The sequence below is a fragment of the Stylophora pistillata genome, chromosome 2 (genome assembly GCF_964205215.1).
Source record: "Stylophora pistillata chromosome 2, jaStyPist1.2, whole genome shotgun sequence".
In the NCBI taxonomy this organism is placed as follows: domain Eukaryota; kingdom Metazoa; phylum Cnidaria; class Anthozoa; order Scleractinia; family Pocilloporidae; genus Stylophora; species Stylophora pistillata.
Window position 1 is genome coordinate 1,106,673 of NC_142520.1, and position 23,233 is coordinate 1,129,905.

Sequence of the window (23,233 nt, forward strand, 5' to 3'; positions counted from 1 at the left end):
TGACTTTAACTTTAACTTTATTCAGGTACCTTAAAACAGAAACTCTTTTACTTAAGCAGCTGTCTATATTTGATAGCACAGGTATGATCCTTACATTTCAACAGATACAATGTTACAATCAAGTGATGAAATTTCTTGTGTCTAACGACAAATTAAAAAGTATTTTTGTTGAAGATTTTCTTTTTGAGTCTGCTAACAGACATAGATAGCTAATTCACAAATGAAACACAACTTATGTTGTCCCCCATTTTCTAGAAACCATGCCACAACTTTGTAATCAAATTTTTTTACTGAGGAATTCATTCTTTCCCATGAATTGTTATGAGTGCAATGACTGTATGAGCATTGGCACCTGAAAATACTTTTAGTGGACTGAAAAACTTCATAATTCTTAAAACCCCATTTAAATCAACTGTTGAACTATTATTTGTGACAAATCCTTGTGCGGCACAATTATAAGGCACCACTAAACATGTCCTTTCTATAGTGCAGGTGGTCTAGAGAAAGCAATTTTTGCAACTCTACATGTTCTAACATACATTTCAGCTTGGTATGGTATTTAATCACTTTCACCAGAGTGTGGTGAGGGTCGCACAACAGAGCGAGGCTCCAAATTAAGTGCGCCCTATATCCCACCCATCCCACCCCAGGGGAGGACATCCATCACACAGTAATCTCGTGTGTGGGAAATTAACGTCTCCTACCCCAACCCTGCAGGAGACGGGACCTCCATTTATTCGTCCCTATCCGAGAAGACTAGAATATCTAACCATTTCTTGATGTTATAGAAAGGTAGCAAATTCTTCTCAATTATTTTAAGACCCTGAGTGTTGGTCCGGCCGGGTCTCGAACCCTCGACCTCCCGCACAACAGTCCAGCGCTCTATCCATTGAGCTAACCGGGAGGCGGTTGAAATTTAAACATCTTAAACAATCTCAGCTGGAAATACAACAATTTAGGCCCAGTCTTTAAAGTCCATTTTGACATGATACCCAAGATATTCGCCAAGCCAAGCAAAACATAACCCTTTTAAATGTAGCACCTCTAGCCCACCCCCTCAACTATGTACTATAGGGTAAAAACATTTCAAAGTGACGCTACATCTATTGTTTCACTTGTAAACACTAACCAAAGCGACGAGCTAGATATCATTGTATTTACAACTTAATTGATATGAAACAACAACAAACATATGAAACATATGTGTGAACTGCGGTTATGAGACGTATATGAGAACGATCCTTCGCAGTAAAGCACTATTTGAGCAATAGTGGAAATCAGACCTGAAAAAAATTTCAGGCCTGTACGGGATTCGAACCACTGACCTCTGCGATACTAGTGCAGCGCTGCACTAGTATCGCAGAGGTCAGTGGTTCGAATCCCGTACAGGCCTGAAATTTTTTTCAGGTCTGATTTCCACTATTGCTCAAATAGTGCTTTACTGCGAAGGATCGTTCTCATATACGTCTCATAACCGCAGTTCACACATATGTTTCATATGTTTGTTGTTGTTTGATTTATCATCTACGGGTTTATATCGAATTAATTTGATGGCCTGCTCCCAGTTGGCTTGTTAGCTCAATTGGTAGAGCGCTGCACTAGTATCGCAGAGGTCAGTGGTTCGAATCCCGTACAGGCCTGAAATTTTTTTCAGGTCTGATTTCCACTATTGCTTAATTGATATGATTGTGCGCTACGATTAATTATCCAGCAAGACACACCAAACAACAAAGAATTTTTTTACAATGAAAATCCAAGTCCGGGAAGATCTTCCAACGTGTCAGTAGATATATAGAACTGTGGTCTCCCAGGGTTTCCCGTTCTGAGAATTTTACATTTACGTCGAGAAATTGATGAAGGGTTTACTGCTACAGTTTTGAGATGATTTTCAAGAGCCCGTAGTACTTCTGCAAAAGCAGTAGCTAGAGATTCCCACTCGATCCGATCATGCTCAATGTCACTTAAGGCTATAGAACTCAAAAGACTAACGGTTCGATCGAGAACTACAGATTGTGCTTGCAAGTCATTGATATCCGTTTCATTTTTATGTATACACTGCTCTGTTCTTTCGAGCACTGACGATAAAAATTTTTTTATAGTCTTTTTTCCCGTCAAATTCTAACTCTACGTCCGCCATGATGCTAGTTAAAACTTACCGCACGAAAACATAAGCCTGAAAGATCCCGTATGCTAGTTATCATTTCCGGTCACTAACCGGAAGCAATTTTGAATGTATTTTTTTTCATTGAATTGACCTTGAATTTTCATTGAATTGAACTTGAAATTTCATTGAATTGAACTTGAATTTTCATTGAATTGAACTTGAATTTTCATTGAATTGAACTTGAATTGAAATTGAAAAACATTGAATTGAAATTGGATTTCATTAAACTCAAATTGAATTTTAGTATTGAATATTGCTACAATTGGCTTGCCATAATTAATCATATTTCCGCGTAATAATTGTTTAACAGCACCAAATGGATGGTGTAACATGGTTATCAAAACAACACTAAATATAAACCGGCAGTCGAAATCCCACAAGGATCAACGAACGCTTTTCATTCCACTAATTTATTCGTGTTTTTCTCTTTGTCATGTTCCCACCAATAACGTAGCTCCATTCTCTACCTTTAAAAGCACACACAACTCACAATTCCTCCATTCGCTCCGACGAAAGGCTAACGCTCGAAACGTCAGCTTTTGTAATCGTTACGGTGGCCAATTTACCACTTCAACTTTGTTGATATATCCAAATTATTTCGTTACTCCCTCCGACGCAGCCCCAAACAGTTTCTTTCGAAACTATCAACCTTTCAACACTAAATATGTTTACCTTTTCGGCTCAATTTTAAAAAATTGGCCACCAGATTCCCAGCAACCCAAATAAAAAAAAAAAGCAGTAAACAAGAGGCAGTCAAGCCAAAGGATTTGAGACAATCTCTCAAAGGAACATTTGCCGAAATTCACGAGGAGACGTTGGCTTTTCTTAACAAAACAGACGTTGACCTATAGCTATTTCATAAACGCAATTGACCGAAAGTTTTATCGATTCGATAAAGGGGTAAGTTTTTAAAGAAACTGTAGTGGTGCATCGGTGGGGAGTATTACTGATAATTTGATTTTATCAACTGAGTTGAAAATGACAAAATATCTTATTCTAACAGTTCACCGAGGTAATAATCTCCTTGGGACGCTGACATTTAAGGTTAGAACATTCCTTAATCAACTCATCCCCCGTGGGTTCCTGGGTCGGTCAGGCGTTTTACACGTTACATACACTTTATCTACTTAAAGCAAATTAAGTATTTAGGGTAGACATGGAAATCGTTGAAAACCACGAAAATGGTTGGACTTTCTTCTATGTTGACCAGCGAGTCGAAGAGTATCTCTGACTTGCTGAGGTCCTTGGCGGGAGGTTTTTTCCACCCCTGCTTGCCCACGGTGTATTTTCCGACAAGCACTCCCGCTAAATACATGTAGCGATAACCATTTGCGTCTGGTGTTGAGTATGAAAAGGAATAGGAAGCATCTTTTGCGAAGTACACACCGTCACCAAACGCGTTACCTGCAAACGTTAGACGTGTAAGGAGAGAGAGTCAAAGTTATTTACAGCAAATTGACAGCAGTGATGGACCACGGGGTCGCAAGATGTGGCTTTACTAAGTTTCGACGAATTTTAAGTCGACTAAAAATATGACCGGACATTTAATCCATGCACAGGGGGTGATTTTACGATTACAGAAAAAGCGTTCTGGCTGAGTTACTACGCATCAATACGACCACACCTTTAACACACAACAATTTTAACGGTCAACTGAGGTTCTTCAGTTTTTGACCGCGCTGTTTTAAAATTCATCCCTGTTTTTGGAATTGGTTTGGAATAGCTAGCCCTTTTTTTTTTTAAAGCGTGAGTCCTCAACAAAGAGAAAATTCGTCCGATACCGTGTGAATATTTATGTTCGCCATTGGACCTCTTCATGTACGTACCATTTGCACCGCACAAACTCCTATCAAATCCTTGTACATTGATCGCTTTGATGCATTCTACCTTCGTTCCATGGAAAAGTTCCAGTTCGTTGTCGATGGTTCCGTTCTTTGCATACATAGTCTGCTTCCTCACCATATAGGAATTATGCATCGATGGATTTTGAATTCGCTCGATGTTCGTGATTACTGCCTTTCCACGCATCGTTTGGAGGAACTTATCTTCGACCTTTTTATACTCCTTGGATTCCTTCTCAAGGCTGACAAGATGCAGAGTCTCTTCTTTTCCATTGACATCTCGTGGCTGGGGATCCCATTCATCAGGAAGAGGCAGCACTAATGTAAAACAAAAACATGACAGTCTCATTGAGATCGTAGACTTGCACCACATTGCCCTTTCCCAAATTTCCCACAAGACATATTGTTTAACTCTGAATACTAGTTTACCTATCACAAGCTGGCCAAATTTATCGCGCTTGAAAAACGCACAGCAGAATTTTGAAGGTAAAACAACACTGGAGATCAGTATCCGAGATGCCAATAGGCAGTGTTTAAAAGATGAGCTCTCAAGGATTGTCTTATGCTATAGATCGCTTTCTGTATCTAAATGACCACCTTGACAGAAAAAATTACGCGTTGCATTATAAACATCAAAACTTTTGTAAACGACTCACATTTGCAACAGCTTAAATAATGCAAACAATTTAAAATTGCCTACCATCTCTGCGCAGGACCCTTTTGATTGCTCCAGTTCTCAAGAAGGTTACCTCTTCATTTCCGAAATTGATTTCAGCTTTAAGGTTCTGATGCGTGAATAGAAGGGATGGTTTCTTTGCCTTAAAGGCTGATTCTATCTCATTGTTGGCCATTTTGTCGAAAGGAACGTGTTGTCCTCTTGTATTGACCAGGTACCATTGGACAGTTTTCGACATCTGTTCCGCTAGCTCTTGCCTATGCTCCCTTTCTACATGCTCTTGGATCGCATTAGATAATTCTGAGTTCATGTCCATTACGTCTTTTGGAAGTCCTTGCAATCTTATAGTCCCTGGCTCTGGTTGATCCAATTTCACATCTCGCATACGAGACATTTGCTTCAGCTCTCGAATGGCTCGTTTGGAAAGACGACTTATGACTTCGCGCTTGATTACACGGGGATCACCACATGCTTTTATTACCCCATCTTTCAAGGCTGCATAAACTGCATCAAAAGACTCCAGACGCCCATAATAGATGATCTTCTGGCGACGACGCTTTCTTCTTACTTCTTCAGCAGAAGATTCTGCATTCTTTCCGTAATAAGTAAGATCATCGTCTTCTTCACCACACGGAGAGGATTCTGAGGTTTCTTTTTGGATTGCGTTTAGTTCCGCTAAGTACGCACAAATGAAGGAAACATCAAAAACAACTACTCTGACCTCACGAATGGAATTGAATGGTTTTGCGGTGCACACACGGATCGCCCCAAAAACAACTTGTGCCGATTGCTCAGCGGTTTGCCCTAGTCCTCCGGTACCAACTGCTGGAATGGACACTGACTTCAAACCCAGAGCATCCACCTTATTGAGAGCCTTCTCCACGCAGGTTTGAAGACATTTCTTTGTTCTTTGTCCCACAACCATATGGATGATGTGCATTGCAGACAAGTATCCAGCAGAAGTAGTCACGATATCTCCTGGGGGCTGAGATGCCTGGGACTGTAACTCGTCTTCCACGGTGCTTCCGCTAGCTGCCAGGATAGCACTGCTTAAGGTCCCACTTTTCATGTTCAGATCTTGAGATATTACGTTACATATGGCATCTGATCTCTCCTTGGTTATGTCACCTTTCAACACCTTCAACGAAAGGTCGCCGATTTGAACCTCTTTGTATTCAAAGTCAGGCGGAACAGGTTTAAGTTTGCTTTCGCGAATCTGTGGCTTTCGAGGTTTCACATCAGGTCTGTTTTCCTTCTTAAACTCTTCAAATTTCTCTTCGAAGGTTGCTATCCCTTTCTGATCACTGCTAAACACGACAAATCTAATTTCCTCCAAGGGAGATTCTGGATTGGCGTGACTGTAGTCGACAGCTGCCTGGATCATAATCTGGACAGCTGTGGCATAGGGAAAATTAAGGTTACCGGTTCCAACAAGAGGTAGGCCAATAGAGCATGCACCAAGCTCCGAAGCTTTGTCAAAGCACTTTCGAAGTAGATCCTGTAGAAGCTATGATCAAAAGAATAAAAAAGAGAAACACGAGTCAAACAGGACAATTGGTGCTGGATATATGTCAATGTAAACTCCGTCAGGATGAAACCAACAATACAATTTTCTCATTGGTACACAAGGAAAGTGAAAGAAGCAATTTACATAAAACTCAACCCAAACAACATAAACAGGGATATCGGAGTTGAAATACCGGAAGAGTGGATGCCTACAATACGAAAACATCAAAACCAACGACGCGCGAAAAATCAGCGAACGCCCGAGGAAACCATGGTACATGGAAATAATAGCCGGATCGAAATGCACCAATCACAACAGACCCCCATAATACATAATGCTGTGCCGCAGCCAGTCCACCCCATCGCCTGAAGAAGACTTGCAGTAGGCAGTCGAAACGTCACGTTCTACATCTAGTGACTTTGTTGTGATACAACAGGACAAATTTATATTGTCATCCAGCTACCACGATGAACAACAACCTATTTCCATAACAATGTTTGCGTCGTTGCCAAGTTTTGACCAACGCCCAAAGAAACACTCAACTCAAAAGTCCTTCCCGTACCTGCTCGTCTTGAGGATTTCCTTTCCAAGGACAGCACACACAGTGGATAACATGACGGCAATCCAAGTGTCCTGCCCCAGTGTGGACAATATCACCTTCGCCCAGCGTCCCTCCTGTCGTCTTCTTTCTCAACTCTTCTTGCAGCTCCGGCCCTGCAGCTTTGCTAATGGCATTGGCAATTGCACCGATCGTAAGGTTAAATTTTGATCCCACTGAGCACACCAAGATGTCTGCCTGTAGTAAAATAAGTTCAAACATTAACTTACTGGGTTTATTGAGTGCATATCTGTGTCTTCATTTGGAGAATGAAAGGGAGGGTTAAGAAAGAAATTTAAAATAAACGCATACTCCATTTTGGATCTATTTAGAAACGTACTCAGTTGTCCACTCATTATGAAAACTTGAAAAGTTCATTTCACTGGTGTACCTAAGATGATAAATGTTCATTTGTATCAATTAAAGAGGTAAACGTTTCTTGTTTGATATCTTTTTTTCTATGAGACTACCAACCTGTTCTTCCTCAATATTTCCACTCTTCCAGATCACCTTTTTTCCCTCCTTGGTAAAAAATGTGTCGACATCATCAAGGTCCTCCTCACCTCTGCTGCTGATGCTCGAAGGCTCATCACTGTCACTTCCTTCCATTTCGTCCTCAACTTGCTCCTCGTCTTCCTCCGCAATGCTGATGATACACTTGTTTTCTCGTTCCACGGTGTCAACTAAACGTCTTCCCGCATCTTGCGCCATGAAGTTTCTCATGCCAGGTGTCCGAATAGGGAAACTCTTTTCTTTGATCTGGTCTTGCAGAATATAAATCCGTTCTTCAACATCCTTCACGCCGTCGTCTGTTCCAGAATACTTCATTCGATCGCCACTTTCATCTAAAGAAATCTTCACCGCACAGGGGGCGAGTTCTTCCACAATTTTCTGAAGATCTTCTTTGTAGTAGTCGGTGAAGAACTTGCGATTGAGAGGAGAATCGAGCCTGAATTCACCTTCGGTTGCTTTCTTTTCATTAAGAAAGTCTCTCATTTTCTTTACAGCCTCTTCAACGTCGTTTTTGAACCCAAAGACAGCAATGCAAAGCAATTCACGTTTTTGACGGATCGTTAGGCGTTTCACTAACTTCTTACAAAGCTCATCCCACTTTGGTGAAAGCATGAGGTCATTATCAGCTTCGGTTACCTTGAGACTACGGTCATCTAACAGGACTGTCTCTGCCTTTTTTCTTCCTTCACACGTGTGAGAAAGTGTTTTCCCGAGGAGGATAACTTTTTTGCTTTTTTCATCGACATTAAAGGCACATCCGTCTGGAAGTTCCTGCGTCATCTTTCGTTTTCCGACTTTTGTCTTCAAGATTTCTAAAATTTCTGGGGGCTGCGATATTGCGTTTTGATCAATTTCGTCCAAGCGCTGCCTAAGATAGGTCATGACCGATGGCATGTGTCCCTTGGGAGTTTTTATTAGAAGGTTCCTGTTACTCAAGTCAATCTTAAGTTGAAGATCTTGATTAAACACCTTCTTCAAAACGTTCTCAAATCCACAATTTTGAAGAAGTTGTAGCTTTTCAATGGCGATATCTGTGAGCGTCTTCTGATCCAGCTTTTTTTCGAGTTCCTCCTGTTTGATATCCTTCAAACGCCTATCGAGGATTTCAGCAAATTCTGGCAGGTTTGTCTTCTGGCAAATCAACTTAACGGAGTGGGACTCCTTCAGTAGCTTCACTTGCGCTGTGAACTTCGGAAGAAGGTTTTCCGGTTTTGGCAACTGGTCAACCACTCCTTCCCAAAATTCTCTGTCTACTGGAAATTCTCTTGTTGTGGATTCGTCAATAAATTGGTCGATTATATCGGAACATCTCTTTTTCCAGGCTTCCTCGTCAAACTCCTTGTCAACTCTTTTGCCTGCTGTGGTGTCATATTTGATCAGTAGATATCCCTCATCGTTCGTCCACCTTACGCCGGCATGTTCACTCGAATGAAGACGTCCTCTCAATTTGGCCTCTTGGTTGGACTTCATCAAAAACTCCACGATGTCTTTGTCTACAGCCTTGTAAAACTGGGGCTGCCAGGTTCTTCCCACTTCACCCGAAGTAGGACGTGATGACTTTGACGGTTCGTTGACAGGGAGCAGTGTGCCCATAAAAGGAAAGAAGGTCTCAACATGTAAAGCTTTTCCATCTATGAAGTGATCTGTCTTGGTAGATTTTTTCACACCTGAATAGGTTGAAAATTTTTAGGTAGAATTAAATGTTCAAGGCTTACAATTTGAAACTTCCGCACTTTTCTGCAGTAGGAATACTAATGGGAATACATTGCAGACGGGTTAAACTCACGTGGACAAAAACGCACGATGTTACAGCACTCCACACGGTAACCATTTTGTTTGAGATGTTGAGGCCAGGGAAAATCAATTGTGCTTATCGACTACCTAAAGGATATTTGTGTAAAGAAAATCAAACATGGGGGGTGATATGAACATTTCCGCAGCTGGTAAAATACGTAACTATTCAGTAAAAAATATATGGCAAAATAGATATCCGGGAGGCTTACTTTTCTTTTCTTTGAAGTACACAATAGCTCTCTTCTCCTTTCCATTTTCATCCCATGGGCTGAAGGCAACATCTTCTAAAGAACCCCAACTAAAAAAGTACTCTTCCACTTTTTCTTTAGTTGTAATCTCAGAAAATCCACTCACAAAGATACTTTTACATTCAGGAGCTCTTTCAATTGTAACGGTTACACCTTCAAGCGGCCTTTTCTTCGATTCCTGAATAATCCTTGAAAAATCTGAAAAAATTGCCGATGGGATTTGATGAGTTACTTTCAAAGCAAAGACTACTAAGGAAGTAAGCTCATCGCAAGGAATAGGAGTGGTTGTTTACCCAATTGTATAGTCAAACCATTCAAAATGCTCTGTACAAATTGGGTCTTTCACAGACACACGACCTAAATAAGGTCATTTTCGGTCTTACTTGGGAGAGCAAGGAAATAAATTTTATATTTTTATTTTGTTTGAGCTGTAAAAATAAGTAGTTCGGTAATGTTACCCAATCCCCTCATATAAACAAGCCTGAAGCATGAAAGGTGTAAAAATGACAAGAAACTCGACAGGCGAGATAAAGGACCATTATGGCGGGGCTAAAGAGGTGCTATCACTTACCTGAAATTTTGTCCGTGTTTAGCGTGACTATGGCTTTTCCATTCGGTTTGAACCATTCCACGCGATTAACATCATAACCACTGATTCGTTCTATGTAATTCTTCACAGCATCCGGTGTTGACCTGAAATGTAAGCCAAGAATATACAACTTGTTCCGTTCGTATCTGATGTCTGGCTGCGTAAATCCTAAGGAAGCTGGATCGAGGCGTTGACGTGGCTTTGCTCCGGCTTGGTGACCAGGCCCTGTAATGAAACATCATCAAAACTGGTAATTAAAAGCGGGTGGAAAAGATCCGAGATATAAGAATGACCCCTTCACGCCAGACATAATTCTGTTTCTTTATTGAGAAGTTCCAAAGGATGGGTTCATCTTGAATTAACCCTACCCCATCAGCTTCCTGTCCAAATACACTTGGAAAAAAAAAAAACCACTCCACCAAGGGCTAGGAGTTCGACGACACCAAAAATTATATTTCATTAACACCAGTGCAAATGTAACTTTTAATCAGAGTACCAGAAAGTACTCTACCGACTGAAATTGTCGTTGGATTGGAAAATTATCTGAAATTATTCCAGTACGAGTACATCATGAAAATGTCCAATGTGACGATGATATACGAAAATGAACGATAGAATCGTGGTCTCATACCTCCTCTTCCTTGATGTCCTCCACGAAAAGCTCCTGAACCCCATCCTCTTTTTCCCCTGCTCCCTCGGCCGCGGTCGCCGCGCCCTGAAAACGCCCCTTTATTTTCTTCCCTCTTTTGAACATTTGGTCTATGTGTCTGAACTTTACGGGAGGGTTTTCCATGAGGCGTCTCCGATGCATTCATCTTGTTACAGCCTCCACCTCCTCGCTTTTGTGCTGAAATACAACATGACGTTAACTTTATTAAGGGAATGAATGAATCTGAAACGTTGCCATGTGTTGATTAATGGCTTCCAAACGTTTGAGGCTTGGCCCTTCATCAGTGGATAGAACAATTCCGTTTGAATTCTGTGAAAGGTTCAAGCTGTATGCGACATGAATTGAAATTGAAATAACAAGGTTTAGTGCACAAGGAGCGTTAGGAAGAGAAAGTCAGAATTTTGGCCACGTTCACTAACAGATCAATGATGGGATCATGATCCACCACCAAGTTGTCATCAAAATCGTTGCCTCAACATTCAAAAGTACATGGACGCGCAAACTGTCCAAAGCAATGTGACTGCAACGAGAACTGAGGCTTCATTAACGGTTACTAAGCCATATCTGGCCACGAGAACGTCTTAGGTGTAAGTCTCACCAACTTCCTTTGGTGGTATGGAATGCTGACCTCGCCGCACCACCTGCCAAGTGTCTCGTTCAGACCGGTATGGGAATGTGTTACCCTGATTGCGACTCTCGTCTGTCGAGTTAGCACTTTCTTTGTCCTTCCCTTGATCTTTTTCCAGAGAGCTGTTAGTTCCGTTTTTGTCTTTAAGAAACAACAACATCGTGAGAGACATACTTGTTACATAATAGTTCGCTTTCGTCCAAGTTTCCGATCTAAGTATAGGTCCCTAGAAGAAAAACTGAGTAAAGCTGGTTTTACGATTGTTTCCAGTGTAACTCTTCGTGTCGTGTGTATTAATAAACACTTGTCAAACATTAATCAGGCATTAAGGAAGGATTTTCTCCCACTTAACACGAACATAGGACGAAAAAACTTTGGATCCCTCGCGAGGAATCACCCCAGACCTTTAAATTTCTAGGTTCTAATGCTCTTCCACTGAGCTACAGAGATTCTATGGTAAGCAAGGCCATTATTGGGTTTCATATGCGACAAGGGTCCCAAATACTGTTAGGATCAGTGACGTCATGATCAAAAGTGCTCGATGCGTACATGAATTAAGAAATATGGTTCAACGCAAAGCATCTCATTTTCGATGACTGGACCAAAATTTACCATCTTTCGAGTTTTCATTAGCTATATGTTCCATACTACTTTCAGGAAAAACTCTAGGTATCAAGCCATCAGTTTGAGCCATCTGTACTAAGTCAAAAGCTGATGTTAAAAAAAGTGCTTAACATAGCAAACATTTTGACTCCTACTTGGTTTTTGTTCCAGATAACATCTTACCTTCCATCTTAGATTCCTCAGATTCTAGGCTCGTACCGCTGTCATTCCTGGTGTGTCAGCGTGTTCGTCTTCCGGGGGGTGAGTACTAGAAGGACCATCCAATGAATTATCTAAAACTGGAAAATATCCATGCTGTATTGATTCTTCTGATTCGCTCGTTTTCGCAAACCTGCCCACTGAAGATTTTTATGTTATGACTTTCAAGCAAAATTATCTCAGAAAAGCGGGGGGGGGTGGTATATAGTCACCTCAAGACCCCAATAGCCACGCCTCTGAGCCTCTGAGACTTGGTTTACACTAGAGGAGAGTTTTCCGGATTCGTAAATGTTTCTAGGTGGGCTGTTCACCAAGGTATCGTTCAACAACTCTGAAGTGAATATTTCCATGAACTTTCAGACTAGGCTTACACTAGAGGAGAGTTTTCCGGATTCGTAAATGTTTCCGGATTCATCAATTTTGGAGTATTCGGATTCGTAGGCGTTTACACTGAAAGGATATTCGGATTCCTGACCGTTTACATACAACGACAACTCCGGGAACATTCGAAATGGAATGGTTACCAAGCCCAGTGTTTTTTCGTCGTTCGATCGACAAAGTGAAAATGCCTCCCCAAAAAAGGCTAGAATAGATCCAGATGCCACTGAGGCAAATTTGAGTTGGACAGATGCCAAGCAGTCTACGTCGTCGGCGATTAAGTGTGGCTGACGTTAAACTTCCTTGCAATAATAATTTGCGTTTCTTTAGAAATACTGCGGTACACATGATAAAATTTATCGCCTGAACCTGCTACAAGATTAGGCAACCGGAGACCGCCAGCAATGTTAGCACCAGATCCATTCTGGCTTCACCGCAAACTCAAAAGATTGCAGGTGGAAATAATATCCGGATTCGAGAAAAAAAGCGGTTACACGACAAAACTTTCCGGATTCAAAAGTTATCAGATTCAAAGTTCCCACTTTAAATTCCGGATTCAAAATCTCCGGAGACACGGCCAAACCGGGAAGTTTTTATTTCGGATTCGTCCACTTTCGTGTAAACGGCAGAATGAATCCGGTACTAAAACGTTTCGGATTCATCATGAATCCGTAACAATTTCCTCTAGTGTAAACCTAGTCTGAGAGGAGGTATTTGGATCTTTACTTGAGATTGAAACTATGAAAATTGGGTACCACTCCCCTGCTTTTCATGTAGAGATTTACAAGTAAACAGTGCCCTCCCTTAATTTGGGTAAAGAAGTAAACGCTGAGGGAAGAAAAGCCGGCAGGTGAACACACACAAACGAAAACGGACCCCCCCCCCTTAGCTCAAAAGTCTGTATCCGCCACTGGTAAACCCCACTCTTAGTCTGTGAGTTAATATGGTGACCCCTCTCCTGCCCCCCCCCCCTAAACAGGAAATTCTCATTGTAATGTTCTTAGGAGGAAGTTCAAGCAACGCCCGTATTTAAGGGATGCCCCCTTTCCCATAGGAATGGGTACACTTCCCACCGAAAAACAAATAAACTTGATTGATTACAAATGATCAGTTTATGTCGCTTTTCCAGTTATTGAATTATTCAATCAATTTTCCTCATCATTTATTTTCTTCATAATTCTTGCATATTATTGATGTTCCGGGATGTTCTGGGGGGAATGTCCCATGTTTCTAATTTTATTTAAGGCCAACGAAACACACTGTGAATACATTACAAATAACTGACAAGATAAAATCATTTGAAGGGGTTTTCCCTTTAGTAATTTTCATCTCCATTGCTTTCACTTTCAACGAAGTTCATTAAACTTGTGAATATTACACCAAACAACAAACCCGTCGAGCTTAATCTCGTTCAAGGACAAAAATTACTCATTGAAGTCGAAAATTAAAGCCCTCACTTAAAAATAGCATTACAGAAAAGTAAAAGAGATAATAAAATGTCATGTTATTCAAAGTAGGTTTCGAAACGTTTGAAATTCAGAGTTATCCATTTGGGTCATTTTTACTATTACAATTTTGACCAGTACGGGCCTCCATAATTTGTTATTCTTTCGAAAAAATCTCCGGTGAAGCCTTTCCAAACTTAAATTTAGAAACTGCCCGCAAATTGCTAACTCGCACAGTTTCTACCAAATTTTAGCAGCTTCAAAACAGATATTCAACGATATGAAGACTCAAACCGCAAATGAGTGAAATACGATTGACAAGAACAACTTACACGAGGTCTGGTTCTTCTCTCTTTCGTATGAAAGTTTCGAGTCAGGGCACCTTTCTGTAATTTCTTCATGAAAAAATATGGGTCTCAACCAAATGTAACCTTAACCAAGTGATCACTTGAACATTAAGTTAATTCATAATTTAAATAATTTCTACGACCAACCAAATCGTGGCATACATCGAAAATATATCCCTTATTCCCGTACCGTTGTGCAAGAAGCATGGAATAAATCGTAACGATTGAAACTCACCGTTATGAAAAAAGCAATCAAGTATTTTCTGTTCGGGAATATCAGCATAAATCCGGGAAAACGCTGTAAACTTTGGTTGAGTTATCCAGTCGAGAAACTGCGAATCGATGAAATTCCTGTCTCATATTGTTTGTTTCTACGATGTTTCAAATCGCTTACCTTAGAAGCGCTGGGGACTCACCCATGGTGTAACCTCCCTTTCCGAGAAAACAATCAAACTTGTAGTTAATTCGCCAATCGAAATCACTGAGTAAGTGAGCAAAACAAATCTTACAGACGAATGGACATCGGGTATCCCTTCCTCGAATAGTGCAGACAACACTTCCGCTTTTTTTCTGAGAAACGGTAGTCAAAGCGAGGCTTCATGTAAATTAGGAAAGCGATACATGTAACGCAATCTTAATTTTCGATGATTATAAAGAGAAATTAAAGATAAACTGATAGGAGCAGCGCTGTATCGGGGAGGAACAGGGAAATTGTAAGACACGAGGACTGGAGATCGAACAATACATATTTATTTTAAAAGCAGAGTAGTCACAATGGTTGCAGAATGAAATCATTTCGTTGCTGCTGGCGTGTAACATAACTTTCAAAATTGAGATTAGCATAATTCACAAAGGGTAGTAAATAATTGGTTGCGAACTCAACCGTATACATGCGTCCGCTTGAATGCATATACTTGACAAGCCCTCGTACAGCTTTAATGGTAACAAAGAAAGAAAACTGTGAAAACTTGCAATAGCGAAAATCAGACCTGAAAAAAGTCTGGTTTTCGCTATTGCATAAATAGCGCTATCTACTGCGAAGGATCGTGCATCATACGTATTTAATACCGCAGTTCAAAATATATGAACTTCATATATTCATTGTATCTGATTTATCATCACGGGTTTATTACGAATCAACTTAACGGCCTGCTCCCAGTTGGCTTGTTAGCTCAATTGGTTGAGCGCTGCACTAGTATCGCAGAGGTCAGTGGTTCGAATCCCGTACAGGCCTGATTTTTTTCAGGTCTGATTTTCGCTATTGCTTAAATAGCGCTATCTACTGCGAAGGATCGTGCATCATACGTTTCTAATACCGCAGTTCAAAATATATGAACTTCATATATTCATTGTATCTGATTTATCATTACGGGTTTATTACGAATCAACTTAACGGCCTGCTTCCAGTTGGCTTGTTAGCTCAGTAGACCGATTCACATTGGTGGTCACGTGACTTGAATTGGGTAAACACACCAAAGAACATGGCGGACGTCACTAGTTTCCTTGTAAAAGGTGAAAGGTTTTTGGCTGTTAACGAGCTCAAATGGGAAAAATCGCTATTAAACTTACCAAAAATGAGCTCTGACAACATAACTAACTTTACAAAGAAAACAGGAAAAAAGGAAACGGGCCCAAAGGGTTACAAATTGTTTGCCGAAAATTACCTTGACGATGTTTACACTGCTTCGTCACAACAATGTCAGTGGGTGAAAGGCAGGTGTTATCGGTCTCAAAGAAAAACTGAAGAACCACATTCAATGAAAATAGGGTTAGACAAATCTGGAAATTGTTTTAAATCCAACTGTTTTTGTAAAGCAGGGTAAGTAATGTTAACAATTTTGAGTTGTAAGTCGCTATATTCTTTCAGACGGAATGCTTCGATTCAACATAACCAAGGCCATTCTGCCTTGTCATTTCATTTTTTAGATCTGGTGGTCACTGCAATGTTCTTGGCCTTTTATACTTGCTTTGCCATTGGTAATTCTTAAAAGTCAAAGAAATACTAGCCGACAAAACGTGTACTAGCCAGTGATGAAGTCAACTTTTGCAAAATCGTGCAAAGATAAGGAAAAGAAGAAGAAACGTGCTCCAGTAAACTGCAGGCTTTATGATGCAAATGCTAAGAGAGTTAAGGCAATTGAAAATGAGAGAAATATCAAAGCAATGAGATATACTCTATCTAAAGAAGAAAGAAAACCACCTTTTTCATACCTCCTTCAAGATCAGCAGAGTATACAAAGTGTAAATACTATATTTGGAAACGTGCCACTTGGTTCTTACCTAGCTTATCAACTTGTAGATGAAAGGAACAGAAAAGTAAGTTTGACAATTAATAGACTAGAAAGTGAGACACTCCTTTCAGGAAATCAGCCAGACATAGTTTTACCCTTCCCAGATATACCATTCCCTGTAAATGATATTCAGGAATTTGACAAAGTAATATCTGAAAGGCCTCCAGAGGAACAATTCTTCTTGCAAAGGATTTAAGTGTCAGACTCAGAGGCACTAAACATCCAAAACATAACTGTGCAACAGAGTCTGTGTACAGAGTGGTACAATTTTAGAAAGCAAAGACTCACAGCTTCAAACTTTGGTCGAGTGTTAGCACGGAAAAAGAAACCTTCAGAAGCATTTCTAAGAAGTTTATTCCAGCCAAAAGATTTATCAAAAGTGGAATCTATAAAGCATGGCAAACAGCATGAATCTTTGGGAAGGAGTATTTATAGTAGAAAAATGCAAAAAAGGTTTAACAAATTCTTCATAGTTTATTAAAGTGGTCTTGTTATCAATCCACTTTTCCCATATCTGGGTGGCTCCCCTGATGGAAAAGTATTTGATCCATCTGAAAAGAATCATTTTGGACTGCTTGAGATTAAGTGCCCCTTCAAATGGAGGGATAAGTCTTTAGATGAAGCTTGTCAAGACCCTACCTTTCATTGCCAGGCTGAAAATGGCAAATTTTACCTGAAGAGAGTACATGTTGATGGATACTATGCACAGGTCCAAGGTCAGCTTCTTCTAACAGGACTTAAATGGTGTGACTTTGTGGTATATTTGAATGTTTCGAGGTGTATTAATGTTGAAAGAATATACCTTGACCATGACTACTGTGAACAGACCCTTTTGCTCAAGCTGAAAGAATTTTATTTTGATCATGCAATTAAGTACTTGATTGAAAATTAAAAAAGAGAACTTATGAATAAATAGATAAATAACTAAATAACTCTATAAATTTACATTGTGTTGTATTATGGACTGTTAATTATTGGTTTCATAAGGTTTTTAAACATACAGCACACACTCCATAATTGACTCACAACAGCAATCATGCTAACAGGAATTTTGGTAGAAAAAATCAAAAACTAACATTTCCAATTGCTCTTTCAACATGGATTCTGTGTTGAGCTATTGTCTGAGTTTTAATAACATCACTCTCGTTAAATTTTGGCTCTTCTCCAAGAAAAGGTGGAATATTCAGATTTAAACCAAGTTTCTTCAAATCGTCTTCAATGTCAAAACCTTTATCAGCCATCACTGAATCATTTGTCATTATCTCACCTACTTCAACTTCCTGTGTCAATAATTTTAGAAACCCACTTCTTGTGGTGATTTCCTTATCAGAAATAAGGCCACTATATAGTTGTGATACAAACAAAATACCTCCTTTGGCATCGACTCCCCATAGACATTTAAGAGTGTTTGTGGACTTGTAAGTAGAATAACTTTGAGATTGTTTTAGGAGAGAACATGGGCATTCTATTTTCAGTTCAGTACAATCCATTATTACAAGAGTGGTTGGATACTTAGCTTTGAATTCTTGAGGCATTTGGTTGATAATAACATTTCGATGAGGCCATATTTTGATCTTACCAAAGAAGATGTACAAATAATTGATCCATGTAATAAAAATGTTTTAGACATTTGCTTTAGGGATAGAGAATCTCAAAGCTAAGTCAAGATTGGTGAGTCTTAATTTAAGTTTCATCATAATTAGAAGAAATTCATCTTCTACAGAAAGTTTGTGGTTTCGAGAAGTGGGCCTTCATCTCTTTCACTTGATGAACTATTATCATCATCTGAATCTGAATCAGAGTCAGAATCAAACAAGATACCAGTATCCACCCGACGATCATTTGCCATCTTCGTATTCCAGTAGATTAGTTTACTTCTGTCTAATCCAGGCAAGACAAATTCCAAAACTTGTCTGAATTTCTCGTAGTCACTGAATCCTGTGAAGTGATTAAAATATTCCTTTCTGGTGGCTTCAGTACTGGCACTCATAAGCAAACTTTGAACTGAAAATCTGTGACAACAAGGTAGTTCTACCTCTACTTGAGTCCTTCTTGATATTTTTTCTTCACAACCAGCTTCCTTCCAGCTGGATCCTTCACCTTCAGAAGCTGTGTCTGTTTCTTCAGCTGCAGCTAATTCATTTACCCACTGTAATTTTCTTCTCTTTTCCGGAAGGCTTCGTTCCAGAGCGTCTTTCATCCAGGGGAATACAGAGGGGCATGCATTTTGCTTCAACCTTTTTTTGTTACTGTAATTATTAATGTAATCGCTTTCAACAAAATGAGCTGAACAGACTTTAGTACTGTCAGAAACGCGAAAATCTCTCTTAGGGTCTCTTTTGATTCTCGTTATCCAAACCTAAAAAAAAAATTTTAAAAAATTTAGTTAAACATATCACTTGTCGCTTCGCTTCAAGCCAGTCGCGGCAACAAATTGTCACATAAAACACTCGAGAAAGATAACTTCTTACCTTCTGTAAACTATTTCCTTTAGGAAAATAGTGAAAAGAAATTGTGCTATCCGTCGAATTATTTTGACAACCATAAACGCAGCAATAGTGGACCATTTTGCCCAGAATTATTGACTGCGTACAAAGCTTTGTCCAGAAAACTCAAGATGTCGGCTGTTTGTTTACCCAATTCAGGTCACGTGACCCACCTGAAGTAAATGAGACTGAATCGGTCTATTGGTTGAGCGCTGTACTAGTATCGCAGAGGTCAGTGGTTCGAATCCCGTACAGGCCTGATTTTTTTCAGGTCTGATTTTCGCTATTGCATAAATAGCGCTCTCTACTGGGAGGATCGTGCATCATACGTAAAATGTAATCCCATGAACACTCATTATTTCAAATACATCATTTCTTCAGAGAGCCAAGACATCATAACTATATCAAATTTCCTTGAGTAATTACTTCAAATTAAAATGAATTAACTGGCCATAAATGTAACTGGTTAGAGACATTTTTAATTGAATGTCGAAAGTAGTCCAAGATTGCTTTGGTTTTGCTTTATTTCTCTCTGTGATTGGTCGACAGAACTCGCGCCACTCTCTCAACCAATCAGATGCAAAGCGGAAACCAATCACGACTTGGTTCTCCGCGTTTTACCGCGCCTTGGGAAGTTTTAAAAGTTGTTTTGACTTGCAGTTCTCATTGGCTCTCAAAAGTATTTCCGTTTCTTCTGATTGGCCGTTGCGATAACTTTGGTTTGGTTTGACACTCAATCAAAAAGGCGAGAAACCCAAGGCAGTAATAAGTATTATTGGGAGCCCATTACCCGGAGCTTCCATCTTCCATACTGACCCTCTGGGCCAACCCTGTCCCGTATCTTTCTATTTTTAGAAGTACCTCCCACGGCGGTTTTCGCGGGTGTTTTTATAATAGCCAATCCTTAGAGAGCTGTCGTCTCTCTTGTGTTACGTCTCTATTGTGTCACTTGCAGGCCGCACGAGATTATTTCAATAAGGGCGGAAAGCGCGGAAAGATTAAAGAACCCCCGCAGATATCTCAGTTCTAAAAATAAAAAGATATGGGACAGGGTTGACTCAAGAGTACAACTGAGATGGAAGCTCCGGGTAATAGGCTCCTGGTATAATAACATAACCAAAGTAAAGCGCGCGCTCTGATTGGTCAATTCAGCGTCAGCAGCGTACACCCATTTGCCCATGGGTGTACGCTGCTGACGCTGAATTGAGCAAATGGAAACACTAGTTTTCCGCGCGTCTCTTTCGTGCTCAGTGAGATTTGTTAAATAAAAGAAGCCTCTTTTGCTACAATGTACCAATGTTATGTTATAAAACAAATGGTAAATGCCACAGTGCAGACTATCGAATTATGGATGCACTTGGGAGGTTTGCTAAGCACTCAAGAAGCTAGGGTCGCTCTTGATTATCGCCTCGCGCGACTCTTTCGCTTCTTTCGCGCTCAGCAACCTCCCGTGTGCATCCATAACTCAACAGTGCACACTGTGGTGTTTACCATTTGTTAATTAGAGAGGCGATCAGTATAGGGAAAAGTTGAACTGATAAAATTTATCTGATCTCCCTATGGCTCTTTAATATTCTTATGAACCTTCCGCATAAGCAGTTCATCAGCAGTCAATTTTCTATGCTCTTAAAATTCTGCTAGCGACGACTAATTCCCCCACTACGTTTCCCATGAAAACGATCCATCCCTAAAATCCTCTACCTCCCCCCCCCCGGCCCATAGATATGGTAAAGATTTACAGAGACTTGTCTAATTCTAAACTACAAAGATATATGAGACAAAAACAATAGCCAATGTTCTCGTTTGTTCAATAAAATTTAACACTAAAGGAGTCTTGTATTTATTTACGCTACACCTTTCAAAGACAAATGAATAAAGGGGGTAAATTTCTGAAGAAACTGTGGTGCTGCGTCGGTGGGGGTAGTAAGGTAATTTGGTTATATCAACTAAGTTGAAATTGTAAATTGGCCACCGTAACGAATAAAAAAGCTGACTTTTCGAGCATTAGCCCTTCGTCAGAGCGAATGGAGGAATATTGTGGGTTGTGTGTGTGTTTCGTGTATATAGTGGAGTTACGCTACAGGTGGGTGACGGGAAAACAAAAATGTATTAGTACAATAAAAAGCACTCGTTGGACAAGAGTATTGAGGCTTTCCGATCTACCTAAATGTAAGGAAAGACCGCAGACTGCCATATGCTGCTTAGAATGATTAGGTAGATTAAGGTGTCTAGCGACTGGTTATGATGCGTCCTTGCCATTTCCTTCGTGCGTCGCGAAGGTGTTCTCCTAATCGGTCACTTAGTAATCCTCCTATTTCGCCGATGTATATCTTGACGGAGGTCTCTATCCGATGTAAAAGGTGTTTCTTAGTAGGCTTTTTAGCTGATTTCTTGGGCATGTTAGACATTTTCTGACACAAGGAATGACTCTTTTTTATTAATGGATCCCGATATTTTCTCAACGTTGCGAATGAAGGGACAAGCTTTGCAAAGATTCTGACGTTTTGAATTAACCATCCAAACTTAAGAGCGGCCGTCCGTAAATGTCGCCTGGAGGTCACGGCAATATGAAAAAAATCGAAAATCCCCAAACTGCCAGAATATAGGTCTGGATGAACTATTTCTAGAAAAAATACTTTGAGTTCAATTGCATTTTTATTTTTCGCGAATGGCAGCAAAATCGGTTTTGTGGCTCTCAAGTCAGCTTCACGAAGTTTAGACAACCATTATTTGATCGTCGCTCGAAAATAAACAAAACCGTAAATGTGACCAAATATTTTCCTAATGAAAAGAATATGTATTTACAAAAAGTCTGAAGGGTTCTTTGTTCGATTCCGTTGCAGTCTAAATTTTTGGGGAATATTTGGTTTTGTCCAATATTTCACTCATTTTGGCGGACAATAAAATGGCAAAATTGAGAGTGTAAACTCGCACCTTGGTACATGGCATGGGGTTATATCAAGTTAATCCAGCGAAAGAATAAAGTTTCTTCTTCAAATAACTCCAATAAAATTTTAGGGCTACTCAAACTACGAAATTTTAGGACCCCAAGCAACAGTGACTCAGAGGTCAAAACGCGCTATTCCTTGTCACGCAATTGGAGTTGAAAAATCAACAATGCCAAGTGGAAACGATAACAGACCGCTTTGGGAGCGAGATATCGTTACTAATCTGAATAAAAAGTTAACTTTCATCAACATTTGTCGTTTCTACTGCTCAGGTTAGCTGAGATTTAAAATTTTAGCGGTTATTTTCGAACAAAAAAAGCCGAAATGTAACATCGTCCAGTTCGAAGCGGCCAAGAACGGATACAAACTGTAAAATAAATATGTTTGCCATATTTACACTTTGATTTGCGTATCATTTATAAATTTGTACATACCATGCATCAGCGCCAAATATTGATGGTGTATTCGCTTGGTGAACTGCCCTCGCTCCGCTGTCTCGAAATGTTCAGTTAGATTGCGTGACAGACAGACCCACAAGTCCTGGGTCACAATAATATTACAAGAAGAAACGTCTTTATCTGAAACTCTGGCACTCTTCCTCTATTTTCAGTTTTTTTTGGGGGGACGTTTGATTATGCGCGAATACTTTTTGGGGCAGTCTTTCCCTCTATTCACCCCCCTCCTTTTTTATTCACTGAACTGTTGACATTTTACAGGCTTCATCAAATAAGCTTTCAAAGCTTATCTAATAAGCCGGGCCTGTAATTTTTTAACATCTTGATTAGTGCAGGAACATGAATTGTGTATTCGCTTCAAAAGCCACAGCCGTTGACTGCCCTCCTGTTCTGTTAGGCATTAAGGCATTAAGGCACGCGTCTTTACCATAAACACGAGCACTCTTCCTTTATATTCAATATAGTTGAGAACCTTAAATTATACTTAAATGCTTGTAAAAACACTAGTAAAAACACATTACTCGTCATGTTACTGTGTTTTTACTAGTGTTCAACTTTTGAAGCTGCAAGCCTCCCACATTATTAGATGCCTGGGAATCGTGACCAAACATCAATCGCTTAGCACGAAAAAACTGATACGATCACTGTGACACTTTCGATATACAAAGATAAAATGAATGTCTTCACGTTTGACACACAATCAGAGTACTGCTGCGTCGATAATCTGTACCACGGTGCGCTTTTGCACAGTTGTGTATATGTAACGACAATCTGTGACTACTCTGAACTTATTAGAGGGCCTTGTGGATGCAGTGGTTCTAACCCGACAAATG

At 40.0% G+C, this 23,233-nt stretch overlaps 2 protein-coding genes and 1 pseudogene across 4 annotated transcripts; 1 reads left to right on the plus strand and 2 right to left on the minus strand.

The window, feature by feature from the left end:
* Window positions 1-14,774, minus strand: LOC111341434 (uncharacterized). Of its 3 annotated transcripts, XM_088748775.1 has the most exons (12): window positions 14,637-14,760; window positions 14,456-14,552; window positions 12,015-12,130; window positions 11,199-11,369; window positions 10,562-10,777; window positions 9,913-10,155; window positions 9,303-9,539; window positions 7,261-8,966; window positions 6,751-6,984; window positions 4,706-6,188; window positions 3,991-4,323; window positions 1-3,568 (listed from the first exon to the last, which is right to left on the minus strand). In XM_088748775.1, the coding sequence occupies exons 3-12, from the start codon at window positions 12,019-12,021 to the stop codon at window positions 3,288-3,290; spliced, it is 4,911 nt and encodes a 1,636-aa protein (XP_088604901.1). In that variant the 5' UTR covers window positions 12,022-12,130; window positions 14,456-14,552; window positions 14,637-14,760; the 3' UTR covers window positions 1-3,287. The 3 variants fall into 3 exon arrangements, with proteins under 3 accessions (XP_088604901.1, XP_088604900.1, XP_022804134.2); XM_088748774.1 differs by having other exon boundaries at window positions 14,456-14,774; XM_022948399.2 differs by lacking the exon at window positions 14,456-14,552 and having other exon boundaries at window positions 14,615-14,771.
* An 820-nt stretch (window positions 14,775-15,594) lies between these two features.
* Window positions 15,595-18,144, plus strand: LOC111341436 (uncharacterized). The gene is made up of 2 exons (XM_088751045.1): window positions 15,595-16,039; window positions 16,147-18,144. The coding sequence occupies exons 1-2, from the start codon at window positions 15,702-15,704 to the stop codon at window positions 16,199-16,201; spliced, it is 393 nt and encodes a 130-aa protein (XP_088607171.1). The 5' UTR covers window positions 15,595-15,701; the 3' UTR covers window positions 16,202-18,144.
* Window positions 17,576-19,171, minus strand: LOC111341427 (uncharacterized; annotated as a pseudogene).
* Window positions 19,172-23,233: the final 4,062 nt, after the last annotated feature.